At 37.3% G+C, this 20,464-nt stretch overlaps 2 protein-coding genes across 2 annotated transcripts; one reads left to right on the top strand and one right to left on the bottom strand.

Moving 5' to 3' along the window:
* Nucleotides 1-2,862: 2,862 nt before the first annotated feature.
* Nucleotides 2,863-10,857, bottom strand: map3k8 (mitogen-activated protein kinase kinase kinase 8). Its single transcript, XM_058792615.1, has 8 exons — nt 10,639-10,857; nt 9,687-10,020; nt 9,319-9,489; nt 8,016-8,277; nt 6,916-7,022; nt 6,118-6,270; nt 4,862-5,108; nt 2,863-4,766 (listed from the first exon to the last, which is right to left on the bottom strand). Exons 1-8 carry the CDS (start codon nt 10,668-10,670, stop codon nt 4,642-4,644), a joined length of 1,431 nt encoding a protein of 476 aa, XP_058648598.1. The 5' UTR covers nt 10,671-10,857; the 3' UTR covers nt 2,863-4,641.
* A 1,066-nt stretch (nt 10,858-11,923) lies between these two features.
* On the top strand, nt 11,924-19,875 carry mtpap (mitochondrial poly(A) polymerase). Its single transcript, XM_058794665.1, has 9 exons — nt 11,924-12,173; nt 12,396-12,556; nt 12,678-12,905; nt 13,057-13,281; nt 14,082-14,290; nt 15,119-15,345; nt 16,664-16,756; nt 16,934-17,007; nt 19,011-19,875. Exons 1-9 carry the CDS (start codon nt 11,939-11,941, stop codon nt 19,362-19,364), a joined length of 1,806 nt encoding a protein of 601 aa, XP_058650648.1. The 5' UTR covers nt 11,924-11,938; the 3' UTR covers nt 19,365-19,875.
* The last annotated feature ends 589 nt before the right edge of the window (nt 19,876-20,464 follow it).

Genomic DNA, 20,464 nt, shown 5'->3' with positions numbered 1-20,464 from the left:
TTTGTGTGGGCAGTAACCTAGCAAAGCTTTTCTGCAATATAATAAACAACCGCATAGTGACATTCCTTACAAGACGCAACATCCTAAATAAATCACAAATTGGCTTTTTACCAAAACAACGTACATCCGACCACATCTATTCTCTCCATACTCTAATTAACAAAAATCTAAAGGGCAAACAAAAAAAAATATTTACATGTTTTGTTGATTTTAAAAAAGCTTTCGACTCCATTTGGCATGATGCTTTACTATACAAATTATTAAAAATTGGCATTGGGGGAAAAACATTTGATGTTATACAATCCATGTATAAAAACAGTAAATGTGCGGTCAAAATTAGGAATCTCAGAAGTGCGTTCTTCCAGCAGAGTCGTGGAGTGAGGCACGGATGCAGTCTGAGCCCAACCCTGTTTAACATCTACATCAACGAGCTGGCAGAAGCTCTGGACCGCTCCGGCAGCATCCCGGGCCTCGCTCTGCACCACTCTGAAGTCAAACGCCTGCTGTATGCGGACGACCTGGTTCTGCTGTCCCCCACAGCCGAGGGTCTCCAGCACAGCCTGGCCCTGCTGGAACAGTACTGTGAGGAATGGGCACTGATGTTCAACCTGGACAAAACCAGAGTCATGGTGTTCCAGAAGAAGGCCAGTTCAGTTACGGAGGAGAAGTCCTCGAGCACAGCACCAGCTACACTTACCTGGGCATCGAGATCTCTGCATCAGGGGGCTTCGGTCTGGCTGTGAAGGCCTTGAATGAGAAGGCCCGGAGGGCATTTTATGCCATCAAATCACGGTTTGGCCAATTAAAACATGGATCAAATTATATCATGCAATCATTAAACAAATTCTACTGTATGGGAGTGAAATTTAGGGACCAATAATACATTTTTAAAATTGGGATAAAACATCAATAGAAAAACTACAACTAGAAATTATCAAAAACATTTTAGGGGTCCATAGAGGTACGTCCAATGATGCCTGCAGAGCTGAATTAGGCTTATACCCACTGAAGATTGAGATCCAGAAGAGATGTGTTCAGTTCTGGCATCACCTCCATCGATCTGATCCTGATTCAGTCCGATATAAAGCCCTCCTCGCCAATGAAACTTCAGCAGAATCTCATCCTCTGAACACGCTCGCTCTTCAGCTAGTCCATAAAACCCAGCTCCTCACCGACTACAGCTACAACCCCAAAGCCATTATTAAAGAAATTGATAAAAATCTGAAAGACACTCATGATGAATCTCTAAAAATACACTTTGACCTTCAAAATAAACTCCAATGCTACTCAACCCTAAACAGAACCACTAAATTTGCCAATTATTTATTGATCAAACCATTCAAAGAAAGACAAATCCTCTCCAAATACAGATTAAGTAACCATGATTTAGAAATAGAGAGAGGAAGATATAGACAAACATGGACAGAGCGAGAGCAGAGGATCTGTAGACACTGTGATCTACAGCAGATAGAGAACGAGAAACACTTTCTGCTGATGTGTCCTAAATATCACAATGTGAGGGAAACATTTCTCCCCAGATTTGAAGCATTGATTCCATCATTTACTGAACTTAATGATACTGAGAAAATGCCCTTCTTACTTGGAGAAGATAACACAGCTGCACTCGCTGCTAAATATGTATTAACCATTCACAATGTTAGATGTTAAACATGATTAACTGACTTACTTTATCTTTTCATTTATTTAGATGGATTTTATTTATTATTATTTATGTTGTTTTTTATGTTGTTGTTATATATATATATGTTAATGCTTTGGCAACATTGTGCTACACAGTCATGCTAATAAAGCTGAATTGAATTGAATTGAGAGAGCGAGAGAGAGAGAGAGAGAGAGAGAGAGAAATATGATATAGGGTTAAATAGTACCTTAATGTCAATCTACTGCAAAAAGCCCTCTGTGAGGTTTAGGGTTAGCAGACAGAAAATATCATTAGTTTTGTATCAAGTGCCCTTATTTTGATAAAGAAATACAAACAAGCAAATATGTTGGTATGCATGGGCGTTTGTGTGTAGATAAGTGAATGTTTTAAGTGACACATCTTTGACACAATGTAGACACAATTTTTGTCCCTTTACTGTAAGGTTTAATCTCTCACTGTGCATTATAAAGGTCAGGGAATACAGTCTCTGTTGCACCCCCTCCACCTTTCACTTCAAAGGCAGAACCTATCTACAAGGGGAAACCCACTTCCTGATTAAGCTCTGCTGACCATGCTCTCTTTTTCTCAAGAAATGACACTTTTCGTTTCAGTGTCACTACGTGGAAATAGTTATGCACGTGTGATTGCGTTGCTTCCTGTGAAGTGTGGGGATTTCAACTTTATTGAAGCTCAGCAGCAACTGGCCACTCCAGTGAAGCATGTGTCTCACATAATCTGGACTCAAACTAAAAAAAAAAGAAATATACTGATTTCTTTCAATCAGTAAACAGTCCTATTTTGAATCATAATTTCTGATTCGTTGTGTCATGGAAATGGTTGTGCATTGCCTCTTAAAATAATTTAAACATAAAACGTTTTTACTCAGAAACCCCAGAACATCTTTATGTTTTCCTTACTGAAAGTCATTGCGTAGATCATTTCCTGACCTTTACTGCACACTAAATTTTCAGTCCCCTAAAAGAGTTTGAATTTACCCAATTAATGGCATAGACCTAGTTATCTTTATCATCAGTCAAATTTAGTATTTTTATTTTACGCTCGATACTGTTGGCTTCATAAATGTGGTCTCAACAATTCCACCACACATGAAATGCTTTTCCAAGTGATGAATCACACATTATTCATCTTTTTTAGTACATTTATTTTATAATTTCCCCCAAGTACTGTAAAAACAGAGGTCAGTTTTCATCTTAGGTGATACTATCATTATCACAAACAGACTCTCTGGTCTTTCCAGAATGACTAAGAAACTTCTGAAGAACTGTTTATTGATTGAAACAGCCAAATGTATTTTTACCTTTGTTATCTGAAATTACAACCTTAGATTAGAAATTCTGATAAAATAGTCATCAAATAAAAGCTACATTTAAAAATCAATATTTATCCAATGTATCAACACATGAAAGGTTGCTAATATGCTGATTTTAGCAAATACAAATAATGTTAAAGCAAATATGTGCAATATTTTTTTCATTTTTGGACAAGAATATGCAGACTGGAGCTTTCAAACAGATGTACAGACAACTAAATTGCTTTGGTGTCACAACATGTTTATGGAGTCACTTTTTATTAATTGAAATATTAGGTTTATACAGAGGATTGATTACATTTTTGTCTGGGTGCACATTTCATTGTCTTGCATTGCAACTACTCAACAAAAACACATTCCATGGGAATAAAACCCTGAGATTATTTTCTGTATCATCTGAAAACACTTCCTGTGAGAAAAAAGTAGTGTGCTTTTTGGCAACTCTTATTTTTAAAATGATTGCATTATCAAGGGATCTCAGGTAAACATATTTAAAGACATGGCACTCACATGGGGATTGCAAATATACATTAAACTGAAAATATTTACTGAAATTAGTTACTAAAGGGCACAGACAGACTAATGTCAGTGGTCAAATATTCAAATTCAATAGACTCACACATATTATGATTAATATTTCAAAAAACAAACCCTACAAATGTAGGTCAGAACGCATATAGTTTCCGATAACACAGGCCTGCCTTTGTAGTTCACTGGAGATACATATGTTGTTAACATACATAGCACTGCTATGGTCAAAAATCAGAAAAAAAAAAACATTAAGCAATGATAATGTAGTATAATATTAATAATTTTCATGAATGTTTCAGCATATTTCAAAGCATAGATTTACTCTCATTAGGGCCTGCCCCTTATGTGATCAAATATGTAATACATAATCAATACACCTAGCACAGCTACAGTGATCTGTAATTATATATATGACAAAATATTAGGAAATATTAGTCTGTATTGTAGGGATGCACAGTCAATATTAGATTTTTAATTGTTCATGCACATTTCCTTTGTTTTTGCATTTCGATTACCTTTAGCATCAACTATAGCTTACTTAAAGTTTATTTATAAAACGCTAATAATTTTAAATCACTGTTGAAAGTTGCTTGTAGTAAGTCTCAAAATAAATATGCATTTTCATACTGTACATTATAATATTGTGATGCCTAGTTTTTTTTTTTTTTTTTAAACTATGTGTATGATTGTAAAATCAGCCATTTATTTTTAGCATCTATAACAGAAAAATGATTATAGGCTTTTCTATATTGGCCAGATTTTAATATTGGTGCATCCCTAGTATGTATTTCATATACATATGATATATTCACGCTTTCAAAACACAGACAAGGAACTGCATTAACAAAACCACACCTCACAACCTGTTCATCAAACAATAAAAACCACAAGTCTGTCTTCTCTTCAAGAAGTCCATCTCTAATTGGACAGCTCATGTCCAATCACTGTCCAATCAGCGTAGACTGTCCTCATTTAGGACACCATACAGTATATGCTGAATCATTTTATGGATTAATTCTGCTCCACAGAACTGGCCCATCTAGGCAGTTCTGATACCATGTATATGAATGTAAACTATACAAGTACCCCACTGTTCCTCAACAAAAATCCACCTTGATTAGCCATATTCACTAGATGGTGGCCCTCTAACCAGATTGTAGTAGCCAGCCAAGGCGCCCAGGTCTACATAGAGGGATCCTTTCTTCTTTGAGTGCCCAGAATCCTCAGTGTACAAGGAAGAATCTTAAAATAGAAGAGTAAAGGATCTCAAGTATGCAACTGCATATGCAAATGAATTTGACATGGTATGCTGTGTGTGTGTGTGTTGTGTGATGTACCTTGGGTACTGTCTGAAAGCTGACTGTGCTGTCGCAGCAGTGGATGTGTGCCTTCTTCCAGTGCAGAATCCAGACTCCAACAGCGTGGCTGGTCCTCCCGAGAAGGATGGAGGGCCTCCTCATTTAGTAATTCTGTGGCAGAGCTCCTCTGTGCAGCGACCCTATCGAGTGCATGCTCCAGGAGCCTCCGCATCGCGGGGCTACAGCTTTCAGGTATGTCCTCCAGAGGAGGAGCCTGTTTGTGGATCTGCAAACAGAGATTGTAAAAATCAATGGCGGCACAGGTGCATTCACAAGCAGCCACATGCAAAGAGACACTGTACATGAATTTACATTCATTTACATAAAAAGGAACTGAAGTGTGTGAAAAGGGAACTGAAACCAGTTGGGCTGCAGTATAAATGTTGAACACAAAAATATTTTTTTTATAGAGCCAGCTTTCTATCTGCTTCCATTCCATGGGCAGCTCTTTAACTGAAACATGCAAAACATAATCTGCAAAGCATAGGGGAAGCTTAAACTGCTGATATTAGTTTTTTTTTTAAATAAAAGAGATATTTGGAAATTGCCTGCAATGGAAAGAAGAACTTGCCATCACAAGTTCTCTCTTGTGATCCTTTGCTTTATAGTGTCTAAAACAAACAACAAAAAAACTTTGTATAAAAAAATGTTTAGAGAATGATTACAAAATTAGCATCCTTTGCTATATAGCGGTTTAAGAGAAAAAAGAAAAGGAAAAATAATAAAGAAAAAAGACTATAAAAAATATTATAAAGAATTGTTATTATTATTATTACAATTATACAGAATTAGCATACTTTGCTTTACAGACGTTTAAACTGAAAAAAATATAATTAAAAAAGGCTAGAAATAATATTATACGCAATTATTAATAATTATTAAGATGGTATAGAAGTACCATAATTTTCAGTGGTTTAAATGAAACAAATAAATAAATAAAAAAACTAAATGAGCAAAAGCTTACAAAAAAGGAATTAATTAGTTAAATTATCTAGAACCAGCATGATACATACTGTGCTAATAGAGGCCCTTATGTCATGAAATTATGACATCAGCCTGCATGGCATTTATGTGTTTTGCTCTGTGGTTAATGTATATAGTCAGTTTCATACGGTGAGGTTTTGCCACGTTCAGGGACTCCCCCATACTATTGCAGTAAATTGCATACAAACAAAATACAATTAAAAGAGCAAGCAGTTCCATGCATTTTGATAAAATCAAATAAGCACTCTCACTATGTAAAGGTATGAGGGGTAGGCTGTTCTGGGGTATCTCCTAACCCATGGAGGGCTTCCACTCAGCATGTGTATGATTGTGGTTCCCAGACTGTAGATGTCAGTCTTGGTGTTGTGTCCTCGACATAAAACCAGCTCTGGACTCATATACATCTGTACAGAAAAAACCCCCAATAAGCTCAGAATTCATATATGCAGAGGCTTTCAACAGAATTTGCAGCAACTTGTTTTTATTTCAATTTTGTGCAATGAAGACTGGACTGGCTGCTTTCTACTGTTCAGTCACTCTGAATAATACAAATATGAAAAACAACTTCTGATGTAATAGGCAAATGATCTAATGAACATCTGGTGAGCTGCTCACTGTACTGCCTTACAGTAAACAACTTTATTTTTCTATGTGGGAAATCTTCAGCGCTGGTCAACAAGGCATGCTGGACTTTCCAAATGGGGCAAAATGTCAGCGCTGAGGCAGATAATGTGCATGTGTCCTTTTGGGCCTTTCCCAGAGTTTGTTAGGGAACAGAATGTCAGCTAAGAGGGGGGAAAAGTGTGTCTGTGCGCACACGTGCCTTCTGGCTTTTCAGATCTCCTTTCAGAATCACCATTTAACTATTTAAAAAATGTACATACCACAAGACAATGCATATTTATGACTTTCTAAAGGAATCAGCACAATCAGGAACTGCCAAATTCTGCATTCTCTCAATATAGACTAAACTAATATTTAGTCACAATACAGTGGCAGACCAAATATGGAAAAATGTAAGTGTGCAAAGTGACCTCAAACATACTCACCTCTGTGCCACGTAAGTCCCGAGGAACATATACATCATCCTTCATCTGTACTGTAAGCCCAAAGTCCACCAGCACGGCTTTTGCGGACATCAGCACAATATTACTGGCTGCAGGAACAAAAATGAAATTTAGGTAAGATTAAAAAAAACAACAACATTCAGAAGTGTGTAGTAATATTTGAGAAGTCACAATAACTTCTGCAAAATATAGGTTGTTCAGTTCTTGTTTGTGCTGCATAGCGAGACCAACGCAGCAAGGTGTTGTTTTCCGGAAGCAGAGTAAGGTCATTACTCATGGGATAGCTTGAATAGTTCATGAACAGATCATCAGAAGTCTCAAAACCCCCTTTTCTTGCTCTCCCTCCATATTTCACACTGCTTGAAATAACATGTCTCCTCTCCAAGCCAAATGTCAAAAAGCCAGTCCTCAAAACCACAAAGCAGACTACTGTGATTGGTCACTCATTTCACGTCACTCTCTCAGTCTTACTGAAATTTAAAAACACTAGTTAGATGGGTTGCCTGTTGAATAAACCCTTGAAAGTAATACATTTGTGCAGTCACGTGTGCAGTCTGTCTCTTCCTGCTCTCGCTCTCCTGACTGGAAATTCCAGACGCTTGAGAAATCATGAGCTGCAGCGCTGATTGGCTCCTGTGTATGACTAAACAGCAGCAGAATGTTGTCAGCCACAAGCCTACCATATTAAATTATGTTGTGTTCCTCATCTTTGATTGGGCATAAACTAAAAACACTTCTCTAGCCTGTGGCTAATTCTCTGTCAATCATTTAACATTGCTGTTTCTTCTTGATGGCCTCATTTTAAGTTCCGTCAAATAAGCAAAATACCTTCCTTGACCACATTATCTGATTTACTTACAGAGCACCTCTGTTGCATTTAGGTGGGAAATAACAGTGGTTTGGTTTGTCTGTGGTTTGCAAAAAAAAAAGCACTGAACTGCTTTTGACACCTTCTTTTAAAATTTGTTTTGAACATTCAATTCAGAGCAGCTGAGGTAAAGTGGTCATAAACAATCAGTTTGGCAGGAAACTGCATTGATATTTCAGAAGAAATCCTTTATGATGCAATCCAAAGGTCTTACGTTTGATGTCGTGGTGTATGATCTTGTGAGAGTGCAAGTACTCCAGGCCTCGCAGAACCTGCTGAGAGACCCAAATGATCTCGAACTCTCTCATTGGACCACAGCTATCCAGCTTCTCCAGAACTGAGCCCCCTTCACCCGCTTCCATGAACAAGTGCACTGTCTGCTCCCACAGCAATGCGCCATACAGCTCTGCTATGTTCTCGTGACGGAAGCGGGCTTGGATTTCCACGTCTGCAGGCTTGAAATGTTCCACGGGAATCTGGAGAGAAAGTACACCTAATTTATAAATTCGGACATTTTGGAAGTGCACCAAAAATGAGCTTGCTCATTATACTTACATGTATATTTAAGCATTCGTATATGCAAATAATTTGAAAAGAAAGACAAAATGCAGATGGCTTAGAGAAGTTGGAACCAACACTGTAAAATATGTGCATGATCTACACATTTTCCCATATACCTTCACAATATTAATTACTAGAATCACACTGCCACACTGATTTCCAAAGTACTGAATTATTAGTAGTTAAGGATTAATATATACACCAGGCTTATTATATATTTGTCTGTTTTGGCTGTTTATTATATTTATGCCCACTTGAACAATTAAGTATTTCCAAAATCTACCAACATCTCTGTAACAGCCTGTTAAATTGACCACAAGTCTGAAATGTCTTCTTCCACTAGACATCTGCACTCTGCCACACAGTTGAGACACTGTCTCTGTGGGCTGCATGTTTCCACGGGGCGTTCCTGTCAGCTTCCTGTGTGCGTTAGAGCCATTCTCAGTTTCTGTTCAAACACTGCATGCTGCACGCTGACCCTCTAAACATTTTAAGGAAATTGGGTTGTTTCCCAAAAGTGCTCTTCCTCATTTCAAAATATTCTCTTATTGCTGCTACAGTTTCTACAAGAAGCGTTTCTCTTTTCAGAGCCATTATTTTTCCACTGAACATAAAGCCTTGTGGCCTCACATGCTGGTGCATAAGATCATCACAAGAACAAATCATGCAGTATCACATGTCTTCTGTCTTATATTTTCATGTGAGAATTATATGTTTACTTAATGACTGACTTCATTTTAAAAAGACTTATTTTTTCTGCTTATTAAATTGTTTTCAACATAGTATTTTGAACAAGCTGTACAAAATTTGTTTTCGCTTCACTTATAAAAGAAAACAGATTCCCAGAAGGGAAGTCATGTCAATTATAACCTCCTAGTGGAGTGAAAACAACTACCTTTGCCAAAAAAAAAGTTGAGATTCCTGAAAATAACATTCTTTGGATTTCCCGGACTTACTAGTTTGCATGCCATTCTCTTCCGAGTTTTTGTGTCCTGAGCCAGATGGACCTTCCCAAATGAGCCTTTGGGAATGTGTCCAGGGCCTAGGGGCTTGTAGGTTAGTTTCCAAGGAAACAGAAGGACGTCCAAGTCAATGCGATAATGCCCCTCCTTAATGACCATGCCTGTCTGCAGGAACAAAGCAGAGTGTCCATGAGAGTAAGGCTATGACAACTTATAAAACAAGTAAACACTCCTTTACTTATCATGCACAAATATGAGTTGCTTTGATTGAGCCAACAGTCTCTGAACTGTACATTGCAACTGTTACTGTATACATTATGCATCTGTTATGTCATCAAAAAATAACCACCTATAGAGCTTACCTTGTTTAGCAGAACCCCCATTTCTTCACCCATCTCCAATAGAGAGGAGGACGGTGTGTTCGAAACCATATTTACAAAGTCCAGGAGGTCAGATGTAGTCCCGTAACGGACCTTTCCAGGATTTTGCACATGTGAGATTAAATCCCGTGGTGTCTCCTCAATCTCGTCCATGTCTTCTTGTGAGAAACTTTCCTCAAATGAAACTCCTGTTTCCACCTCCTCGTCAACACAGTAGAAATTCTCTGCCTCTTGGATGAAGTCTTCAATGTTCATGTGAGCAAGAAGCAGTTCTATACCAGCATTTTCATTCTTGTACTCCATCCTTGAATGAATCCTACAACAAAATGCTTGATCATTAGAAACAGGATGTTAACTAAAGTAATTTAGTGCATGCATCCATTTGTTTTGCCCGCATTTGTATGTTTACAGTGTGGTCAGGCATGTTTCCTGATGTGCTTGCTTGCTCTATTTTGCCTGCAAGTGAGGGGTGGTTTTCAGGGGGTGGGAAACCCCAAGATGGGCTTTCTTCTTCAAAACAAATGGCAGTTAAAACTTTTACATTGAAACTTGATCTTTTCAAGGTCCTTAAGCACAAACTCACTGTCTTTTTGACAGACCCCCACTTATCTACACAAATAGCCTATACAATTCTGAAAAATTCTGACAAACTCATCTTCTAATACATAACCTACCTCAAGTAAAATCATTAAATAATAGTAAAAACATGTATAGCAATAACAATAATTTATCATTATTGATAAAAAAAACCCGGATGCTCAGAAACACTGAATAGAAATAGACAGCCGCAGCTGACAAGGTTTTCAGTCACAGCCAATAACCAACTCGCTTGACCTGCTGTGAACATTTCAAACTATGATAATAGTAATAGCTGCTCGAAATATATAATATACAACGATATAAAATATGTATGAAATCCCAGTCGTTTGCTTACCTTTCGGTCAGTGTGTTCACAGCAGGGCACATGCTCACTGATTGTCCATAGTTCCAACTGAGGCTCTCACAGACTGACGCGCGCAGATAAGAGAACAAGAGCTGCGCCTCCGCTCAGCGCCTGCGTCAGCTGCGGTTTCGTTTTCTCTTTTCAGTGAGAGGTATTTTCTCATTGAGAGGTCACGTATCTGCTTGAATTTTGCCACAGTCCCCTATCAGAATGTTCCGTGGAAGAAAAAGATGTCATTCGCTTTCATCCTCATGATACGCAAGAGAAAAAGTTCTTGCTATGGCAAAGGAAAGCATAAATTAGTATGAACCGGTATAAAGAAAGACCCACACGTTTGTGCTCTTTGATATATGAGGTGAACAACTTTATTTGTCTTTGTCAATCTCAAAACGTTTATGCAAATTAGTGAAGTCTGCGCTGACCTAGCGAAATGCCGCTTTTGTTCATGAACGAATCCATGAAACTTTTCACAGTCGTAGTGAATGATGTCTAACATCATAATTTGCACACTTTCAGAAATGAACGAGTCAGTGAACGAATCTTTTCAAGGGAATGAATTTCCCTGATAGCACATCACGATGTCCATGCAATATGTCTATAGGACGTTTCCTATCAGATGTCATATAGTTTTTAAGATGTATGATTTAGAAATAAACTGACATCTTACAGACATCTGTCAGATTTGTACAGAGCAGGTTTCCAGATCACGTGATCTTTAACAGACATCTTGCAGACGTACATGTGCTATCTCAAAATAAGGTTTTTGAAAAGTAAGAAGTCTTGTTCATGAACGAACCGATGTTTATAAATGAATACACTTTGGACACTTAATTTCTAGCGATTATCGTCGATTTGATTGCACAGATACTATTTAAACTAAACTGAGCTAAACAATGACATCTCTGAATTCAATAATGAAATGCCTTTAACTGAAAATTGAGTGTTTAATCTTATCATTACTGACACTCTATCCTCCAATTTGATACTGTTAAGTGCTTTGACACATCTGTATTGTTAAAGGCGCTATATACATAAGGTGACTTGACTTAATCTTTTAGGCATGTAAATCCTTTTCGCTCATTTCGTTCGTGAATGAAATGAATGGACTGTGACTCAACTGGCGCGACGATATTTAGGCTAGAGCAACATGTAAACCTGCAGGAAAAGTCACTAAACGGGTCAATGAACAAATTCAAAGTATTGGGAAATAAGTCAAAATCTCCAACACTATTTTCAAGAACGTATTTTCAAATTTGGTGATCTGCAGCCTGGCATTTTCGGTTTTTTCCAAATGCGGAACGCAGCACTGCACAGGTCCATTCACAGCCACCGTAGAGCCAAAGTGTACGCACGCGCCCGTCTCAAATCAACAATGGCGGCCTCCTTCAGCGTGTGTAGGTTACGTTTCAGGGCTTTAGGGGGGATTGATAAATTATGTCTTGGATTGGAACCTCAAACGCAAGTAAGATTCACTTCGACTACATCAGCAATCAAAGCCCAGACAAAGAACAAGACAGCGAAAGCCGGTAACATTGTTTTTCTGTAGAACTGTAGACATTTATCAAGTGATTTCAGTTAAGTAACAGTAATGATAGCTGTAAAACGTGTTCATGTTTTATGTTAAAAATAAATACCAAGTTGTCGTCTCATGGTGAAAGTCGTGATGGAAATAACAGGTGCATTAACGTTACATGTCCAATAACTCACACCTCTTTCCTCTTGCTCCACTTTCGTTTTATTCACGAAAGCCAAGGAGAGTAAAACATTTCAAGTAATCCAAGAGGAGAGAAGAGAAGAAGCTGAAAGATCTGTTTTAATCAGCTGTCCGCCTAAGATCAACGAAAATAAGTTTTTAGATTACCTGTCAAAACACGGGACAATCAACAAACATTTCTTCTACAATAGCTACGTAAGTGTTGCAGAACTATAAGTTATAGGAATAGTGACAAATTTAATATCTAGAAGTCTTGTGATGCTTGATCAAAAATTGACAGAAGTGTTATGCTTATAATGTGTTTCTCTTTCTGTAGGGAGCATATGCAGTAGTTGAATTCTCCAGCAGAGAGAGCATTGCTTCATTGAAGGAGAGCACAAATATACCAGCTGTTGAACATGAAGCTGCAGTGCCTTTCAAATCTCGCCTGCTGTCATTAAAATGGCCAGGCAGTCAGTCGAGCAATCATCCCATGCCCAAGTTGAAAGAGCAGTCCCCTCCATCCATCAATGAAATCACCCAGCTGCTCTCGGAAAAGGACACTGTAAGTCCTCTCTGAGTGATAGGTTCATTTTTAAACAAAGACATATGATGAAAAAGGATAAAAATTGAAATGGGAGATGTTTAGCAGTTCCTTTTTATGTCGACTGGTTGGAGCTTCAAATATGTATCTTCTCTTCACATTTCTTCTACAGATAGATGAACAACTGCATTGTCTGACAGAGACCTTACAGCTCACAGAAGAGAACATCAGTCTGCGCTTCCTTGTTTGTTCTTTGCTTCGAGACATAGCTGGAGCATATTTCCCAGAATGCGTTATCAGGCCTTTTGGCTCCTCTGTCAACAGCTTCGGCAAACTGGGCTGTGATGTTGACATGATTCTGGACCTTGATGGCATCTATGCAACAAGCCAGAAAAAGGTCAGTGCTGTGGACTACTTAAGAATCTAAATAGGATAGTTTACACACAATTCTATCTTTTATTCATCCTTGTGTCATTGCAAACCTGAATGCCTTGGAACATGACGATATTTTGAAGAATATTTGAAGAGTTAATTTGCAAAAACGGAGAACTCCATTTTTAACAATATTCAAAAATCATGTTTTTTCACTGTACATTCCAATTAATCTCAATCAAACTGCAGTTGGGTTATTTTGGTTAAGTAAAATAGCTAAAAAAAATAATAATACAGCTAAATAACAATAAAAGACATTTATTTTTTTGCAAATAAACAATTCATTTGTGACCAATCAGTTTTGATTTCCATTGTATGGACAAAAAACACTGAGACATTTTTCAAAATACCTTCTGTTTTGTTCTGCAGAAGAAAGTCAATCATATAGTTTTAGGAATTTTTGTAGTTTTAGTTTTGGAATCACAGAATATTTATTGCTGGGTGAACTGTCCTTTTAAATACTCTATTAGTATGAAGAGTGAAATTTTTATTTATTGTTGTTTTTGCCTAGTTATTGATATTTGAAATACAACTTTTATAGTGCAGTTTTTTTTCCTCTGTTTTTGGAGGTTAATAGCTTTAATTGTATTGAAAATGTATTTAAAAAAAAATATTACAATTAAACGACTAAATAATACAATTTGAATGTTCTGGTCATTTCTTAAGGATTATGTCTACAGTTAAAAATATGCATTACATTTCTACAATAGCAGTGATTTTTTTTTTTTTTCAAGTTTATTTATTATACAGTAATGTTTTAAACAGGGCTCGGGACTGTCTCTGGAGTACCAGGTGAAGAGAGGAGCATCAGAGCGGGCTGTGACCCAGAGTATCCTCTCAGTCATTGGGAAATGTGTAGACCAGTTCGGCCCTGGATGTGTGGGAGTCCAGAACATTCTCCAAGCTCGATGTCCTCTTGTCCGCTTTGCTCACCAACCCTCTGGCTTTCAGTGTGATCTCACTGCCAATAACAGGTAATGTCAGCTGAATGAGGTATCGCTTATTTAGCCATATTTAAACTGCATCTTGAAATAAGAATTTGGAAGCTGAGAAGGTAAGCAATAGTTAATCTCTGTAATTCCCATAGAATGACATTTAAAGTATTGTTATGTGGGCTTTAAGGGCTGCCAGTGTATTTTCTCACTCTCATTTACACTTCCCCAAAACAAAGGTCACTTTTATGCTTCCTTTTAGAACGTGACAAATTAATAATGCACAGAAACCTGTGCAGCAGTTTTTGTTGCACTGGGACCCCTCATGGGGCAAGCTGTGGGTTAGAGAGGGGTATTCCCAGATGTGTACAGTGTACACTATGTGCATAATGAGAGAAACAGACCTTTATTTGCCCTTGATGTGTTTATGGTGGAGGATGTGTGAACACGAGTAAAAAAACCGAGGAACATGAAATGCATTTATTTAATATTATTAAAGTTTGTTGTTTTTTTGTTTTGTTTTTGTTTCCTGAGGGACAATGATAATTTGCGCATTTACATAATTAAAAACAAAACAGATTTGGTTTTCAATTCTTTTGACAATTTCCTGGTATGTGGTTGTTTTTATTTACTTATTTAGATATTTATTTACTTATTTATTTGAATTGCTCATTTTGATATGACTTAATCTTTTAAATATGATATGACAGTCATTTAAAGGTACTGTGCGCCCCTAGTGGCACCAGATAGAATTACATTTTTTTTTTTTCTAAACTGGTTTTCCAAATATTCTTCAATTTTTTTTGATCAAACTGATAATCCCGTCCTAAACACAGGTACATGTTTTATTTTATTTTGTTATATGTGCAGGGTGGCGATGAAGAGTTCAGAACTGCTGTTTCTGTACGGCCAGCTGGACCCTCGTGTTCGGCATCTGGTGTTCAGTGTGCGGTGCTGGGCTCGGGCTCATAGCATCACAAGCAGTATTCCAGGAGCATGGATCACCAACTTCTCTTTAACGGTCATGGTAGTGTTCTTCCTACAGCAGAGGAATCCTCCCATACTGCCCACATTGGACAGACTGAAGGAGCTGGCAGGTATATGCAATTGTCCTTTACAGCCATGCTTTTCTGCAGTTTCTTGTCTATTGTACTATTCTGCCATACAAAGGCAAAGGACAGTAACTACACATTTGGTCAAAACTGAGTTATGACTGAAACAGGATCTCTTAGATTCTTCTGTTCTGTGAAAGATGAGTTTAGCTCTGAAATTTGAAAAGTGTGAAAATTAATATTGAAAGAAAGAATAAATAAATAAAAGCAGAACTCAATTAAAAAATCAAAAAGCAATTTATTTTCTCAGCTCCAGTGTTGCTTTTAAAAATAAGTAGCACAACCATTTTCAAGAGTGATATAATAAATGATTTTGAGTATCAAATCAACATATTAGAATGGTTTCTGAACAATCATGTGACACTAAAAACTAGAGTAATGGCTGCTTAAATTTCAACATTTCCTTCATGTAAATAAATTGCATTCTAAAATGTTAAAATAGAAACCATTGATTTTACATATTTCACAATATTACTGTTTTTATTTTACTGTTATTAATCAAATAGATGCAAACTTGGTAAGCATAAGAGACTACTTTCAAACACATTAAAACATCTTACAGACCCCAAACTTTTAGAACGATAATGTAGAAAGAGCCCATCATATAAATAAGTCATAAAAACCCCTTTGCATGTCTAAATAAATTTTCTATATGGCTTGGATTATTTGCTTTGAACTAACATTTAATTGCCCTTTTATAAAACCTTGTAAATTATTTTCCATAGCCTCATAACTCAAAGCCGTGAGTCATTACTTGAAGCATTTTCTCCAAATGGCAGCTGTGAGGTAAAGTGTGTCAGATGTTTGGGAGTGATTTTCATCATTGGCTCAGCTAATAGTGATAGTGATCTCCAAATTAAGAAAATACTACTACAGTTATTACAAATGCTATCACATTGCTATTTCAATTTTTTTAACCTACAATCGGATATTTAGAAATAATACACATAAATTTCCTGCCTGCCTAATGTTCTGCAAAATAAGACTTTTGAATGGGATTGTGCTTTTTTTTTTTTGTTTCTGTTTAATTTGCAGAATGTATAAACTGTTTTTATGTGTTTGCGAGTGTGTGTAAAATACATGAAACACTACTGTCTCATCATCCGTGACTCCAGTAAAGTATAGTGGCTCAGGATATGTCACACTGTATGTCTCTCCTCTGAGCTGATTGTCTACACACACAATAGGTTTCTTGTCTGCCAGGGTCAAGGACAGTGATACCACAATAGTGATACAGAATCCATCTCTACATGTAAGGCCACTTAAATTATATTTATGTTTTGTGTGTGTATGCACTTTCCAGGACCGTCAGATAAGTGTGTCATTGAGGGTAATGACTGCACTATTGTCAGTGACCTTAGCAAGATTACACTGCAGCAGAACACAGACACATTAGGTGAGTGGAGCTCATGGATTGTTTTCATAATTTACACAAACTTAATGAAATGTTCTACCTTTTCACCTTTGGGCAGATGGCTCGTTTCTGTAATGCGTTTGTTATGCATTCTATTTTTACTGAGTGTCAATGACACTGCAGTTTATTTTTCAGTTGTTTTAATTTTTTCATCCACAGAGAAACTGTTGCAGGAATTCTTAGAGTTTTATGGCAATTTTCCCTTCAACAAGGCATCGATCAATATCAGGAAGGTGAGTCATCCACCATCAACACGTGCATTCATGCGCAAACTCCCAGAGGACACTGCTGACGTCTTTACAGACCCTCCACAAATGCCCACCAGAGGGCAGTGTATATATAGTCAATTCAAAGAAAGTGTCTGTGTCTGCAGTGGACACAGATATATGGTTGCAATCAAATTTATTCAACCCCCTTGACGTTCTGTTGCCGTAAACAAAAGATTATGAAAACAATTCAACCAAGCATCAGTAAACTATTATAAAAAGTTTATTAATACACATTTGAGTGATTCTGAGATTCATAAAGTTGATTTTTTTTTTTTTTTATTAAAAAAATCTAATTGGCTCAAAATATTGAAGTACAATATTAATTAACCCCCAAAAGCCAAATTTTGTAGGGAATATTGCATATTGAGAATATGCTTCTAAGTTCTTATGAGCTTCTGCTTACAGCAGCTCTCCACTGGAATCTTAACCCATACCTCATGTGAAAAATGTTTCAGATCACAGATAATCTTTGGTTTTCATGTTGCCACTGCTTTCTTCAAATTCCACCAGATATTTTAATGAGATTTAAATCTGAAGACTGAACAGGTCACTCAAGAACATTCCACATCCAATCCCAAAACCAAGCTTCAGTAGATTTGGATGTATGCTTTGGGATGGTTGCCCTGCTGGAAAGCCCAGTGATCATCAGCTTCAGTCTATGCATCAAAGGCATCACAGTCTTTGCCAAAAATTACCTGATACTTCAAAGAATCCATGATATTCTTCATGCAGTCAAGTTTTCCACTTCCTGTAGCAGCAAAGCACCCCCATAACAAGACTGGCACAACTGTATGGTTGACCATGGCGATGATGTTCTTCTGCTCATACGCCTTGCCTACATACCACTGATACATGGGTCCAAAAAGTTCAAGTTTGGTTACAACCATAAATCCATTCTTCCAGAAAGTGGAAAGTGGAAAGTGAAAGTGACGTGACATGTGGCCAAGTATGGCTACCCATACTCGGAATTAGTGCTCTGCATTTATCCCATCCAAAGTGCACACACAAACCATGAACACACACCCAGAGCAGTGGGCAGCCATTTAGGCTGCGGCACCCAGGGAGCAGTTGGGGGTTCGGTGCCTTGCTCAAGGGCACCTCAGTCGTGGTATTGAGGGTGGACTCCGACTCTCTAACCATTAGGCCACGACTTCACAGAACTTCACAGGTCCACCTAAATGAATTTTAGCATATTCAAGTCAGCCTTTTATGTTATATTGTTAAAGTCTCTGGGGCTTGAATAATTTTTATTGCAGTTGATTGTCTGAGACTACTAGAGAAAATTATTTTATTTTGTGTGTTTCTAAATGAAAATTCTGTCATTAATTACTCGCACTCATGTCGTTTCAAACCCGTAAGACCTTCATTTATCTTCGGAACGCAAATTAAGATATTTTTGATGAAATCTGAGAGCTTTCTGATCCTCCATAGAAAGCAACACAACTACCACATTCAAGGCCCAGAAAAGGTAGTTAGGACATCGTGAAAATAGTCCATATGACATCAGTGGTTCACTCTCGTGAACGCGCGTCGGAGACCAACACAGAAGAGAGGAAATTGTTGAATAAAGTCATTCATTTTGTTTTCTTTGTGCACAAAAAGTATTCTCATAGCTTTTTTTTATTTTTTATTAAATGTCAGTCATATTACAGCCAGTATTCTCGTAGCTTCATAAAATTAATGTTGAACCACTGATGCCACATGGATTATTTTAATGATGTCCTTACTACCTTTCTGAGCCTTGAACGTGGTAGTTGCGTTCAAGGTCTTACGGGTTTGGAGTGGCATGAGGGTGAGAAATTAATGACAGAATTTTCATTTTTGGGTGAAATTTTTGTTGTAGTTTTTGTACATTGAATTAGCAGTATAACAAATTGAGTGAAGATGCTGATGCAATTGATGTGTTAATACTGTGTGTTTAAGTGTCTGAGGTCATAAATATCCTGCTTTATATCTGCTTTCACCAGGGAAAGGAGCAGTCCAAACCGGAAACGACAGCTTTGTATATCCAGAATCCATTTGAAACCACTCTTAACATTAGCAAGAATGTTAATGCAACACAGCTAGAACGTTTCGTGGCACTTTGTCGAGAAAGTGCTTGGCTTCTCCAGCAGAAGGAAATTCTTAAGCAAAGTTCGGACTCACCATGGGGGTTCACTGCACTTCTCCTTCCTTCAGTCACCTCAGGAGCAGGGGTGAAAAGTCGCAGGAAGAGAAAACTGGAACCAGCTAGTTCAAGAATAAAGAACCTCTTAGACTCTCTGAAGATTAAAGGTGGTGAAACTGTTGCAAAGAAGGGAAGTGCAAACACTAGAAGGTGATATGGTCAATAAACTTCACTTACCCTGAAGAACATGGGAAACATCTTCTGAAGAACGAATTTAAATGACCAACACGCCAAAAGAATGGAACAAACGTGAAGATTATATATTTCTACAGTCAGAATCTGTAAGAGTCTAAGAAATGTTTAAAAAACTAAGCTCCGTTTCCGTTCTACTCAAATATTTCACATGAAAGAGTAACTTTGTAGATTCCAATGTGATATAACAATGGAAGAAGAGGTCCACTGCAGTCTTGACTCCTAAAAAAATGGAGTTTAATGGTTGTGTTGATCTGATAACAACAATCATTACGGTTTCCAGAGAAGTGAAGCAGAACCTCTGAACATTAAACCGCTTGCATGGAACAGTTGTGATTGTTAGATCTCACACAAACTCCATCTTCTCTGAGTTGCCATACTATTACAATGGCCTAATGATTCTGTGGAAACAGTCACTGTCACATAAATAATGTTTTATAAGATATTAAAACAAAGTAATGTTCAGACCATTACTGTTTGTTTCTTCTTGAGCTTCTTTATTTTTCCCATACTCCTTAAAAAAAAAAAAAGGTTTCTGAATGTTGGACTGAACTATGGTAGCCTGTTTCTGCCACAGAGTAAATTAGTTTTATTTCTGGAAATTTATATATCAGAATTGTCACTTAATTTCCTTAATTGGGACTTAATCTCCTTGTAAACGTAACCACAATGTGACTATCTCACAATAACAGCTTTATTTCTCCTGATTGGGGCATCATTTCCTCATTATTGTGACTAAATCTCTCAATGAGACTTGACCTAACATGACCTAAAATCTCTTTTATTTCACACAGTTTCAACTTTATTTCTTGTAATTGTGATTTTACATCTCACAGTGAAACTTTGTGACCTTATATCTCACAATTGTGACTTCATTTCATTGTTGCTCACAAAGAAGCTTGATATCATGCAACGTTACCTTGTATATCACAATTGCAATTTCTCGTCATTGAGACTATATCTCAATATAAGAATGGCTTTTTTAATAAACTGGTAGGTAGTGTGAGAAAATGGATGGAACAAGACGTGGGAAAGGTGAAGAACTACAGCACTTTGGTGGGG

The sequence above is a fragment of the Onychostoma macrolepis genome, chromosome 12 (genome assembly GCF_012432095.1).
Source record: "Onychostoma macrolepis isolate SWU-2019 chromosome 12, ASM1243209v1, whole genome shotgun sequence".
Classification (NCBI taxonomy): Eukaryota; Metazoa; Chordata; class Actinopteri; order Cypriniformes; family Cyprinidae; genus Onychostoma; species Onychostoma macrolepis.
This window is presented reverse-complemented; position numbering and strand designations above follow the sequence as displayed.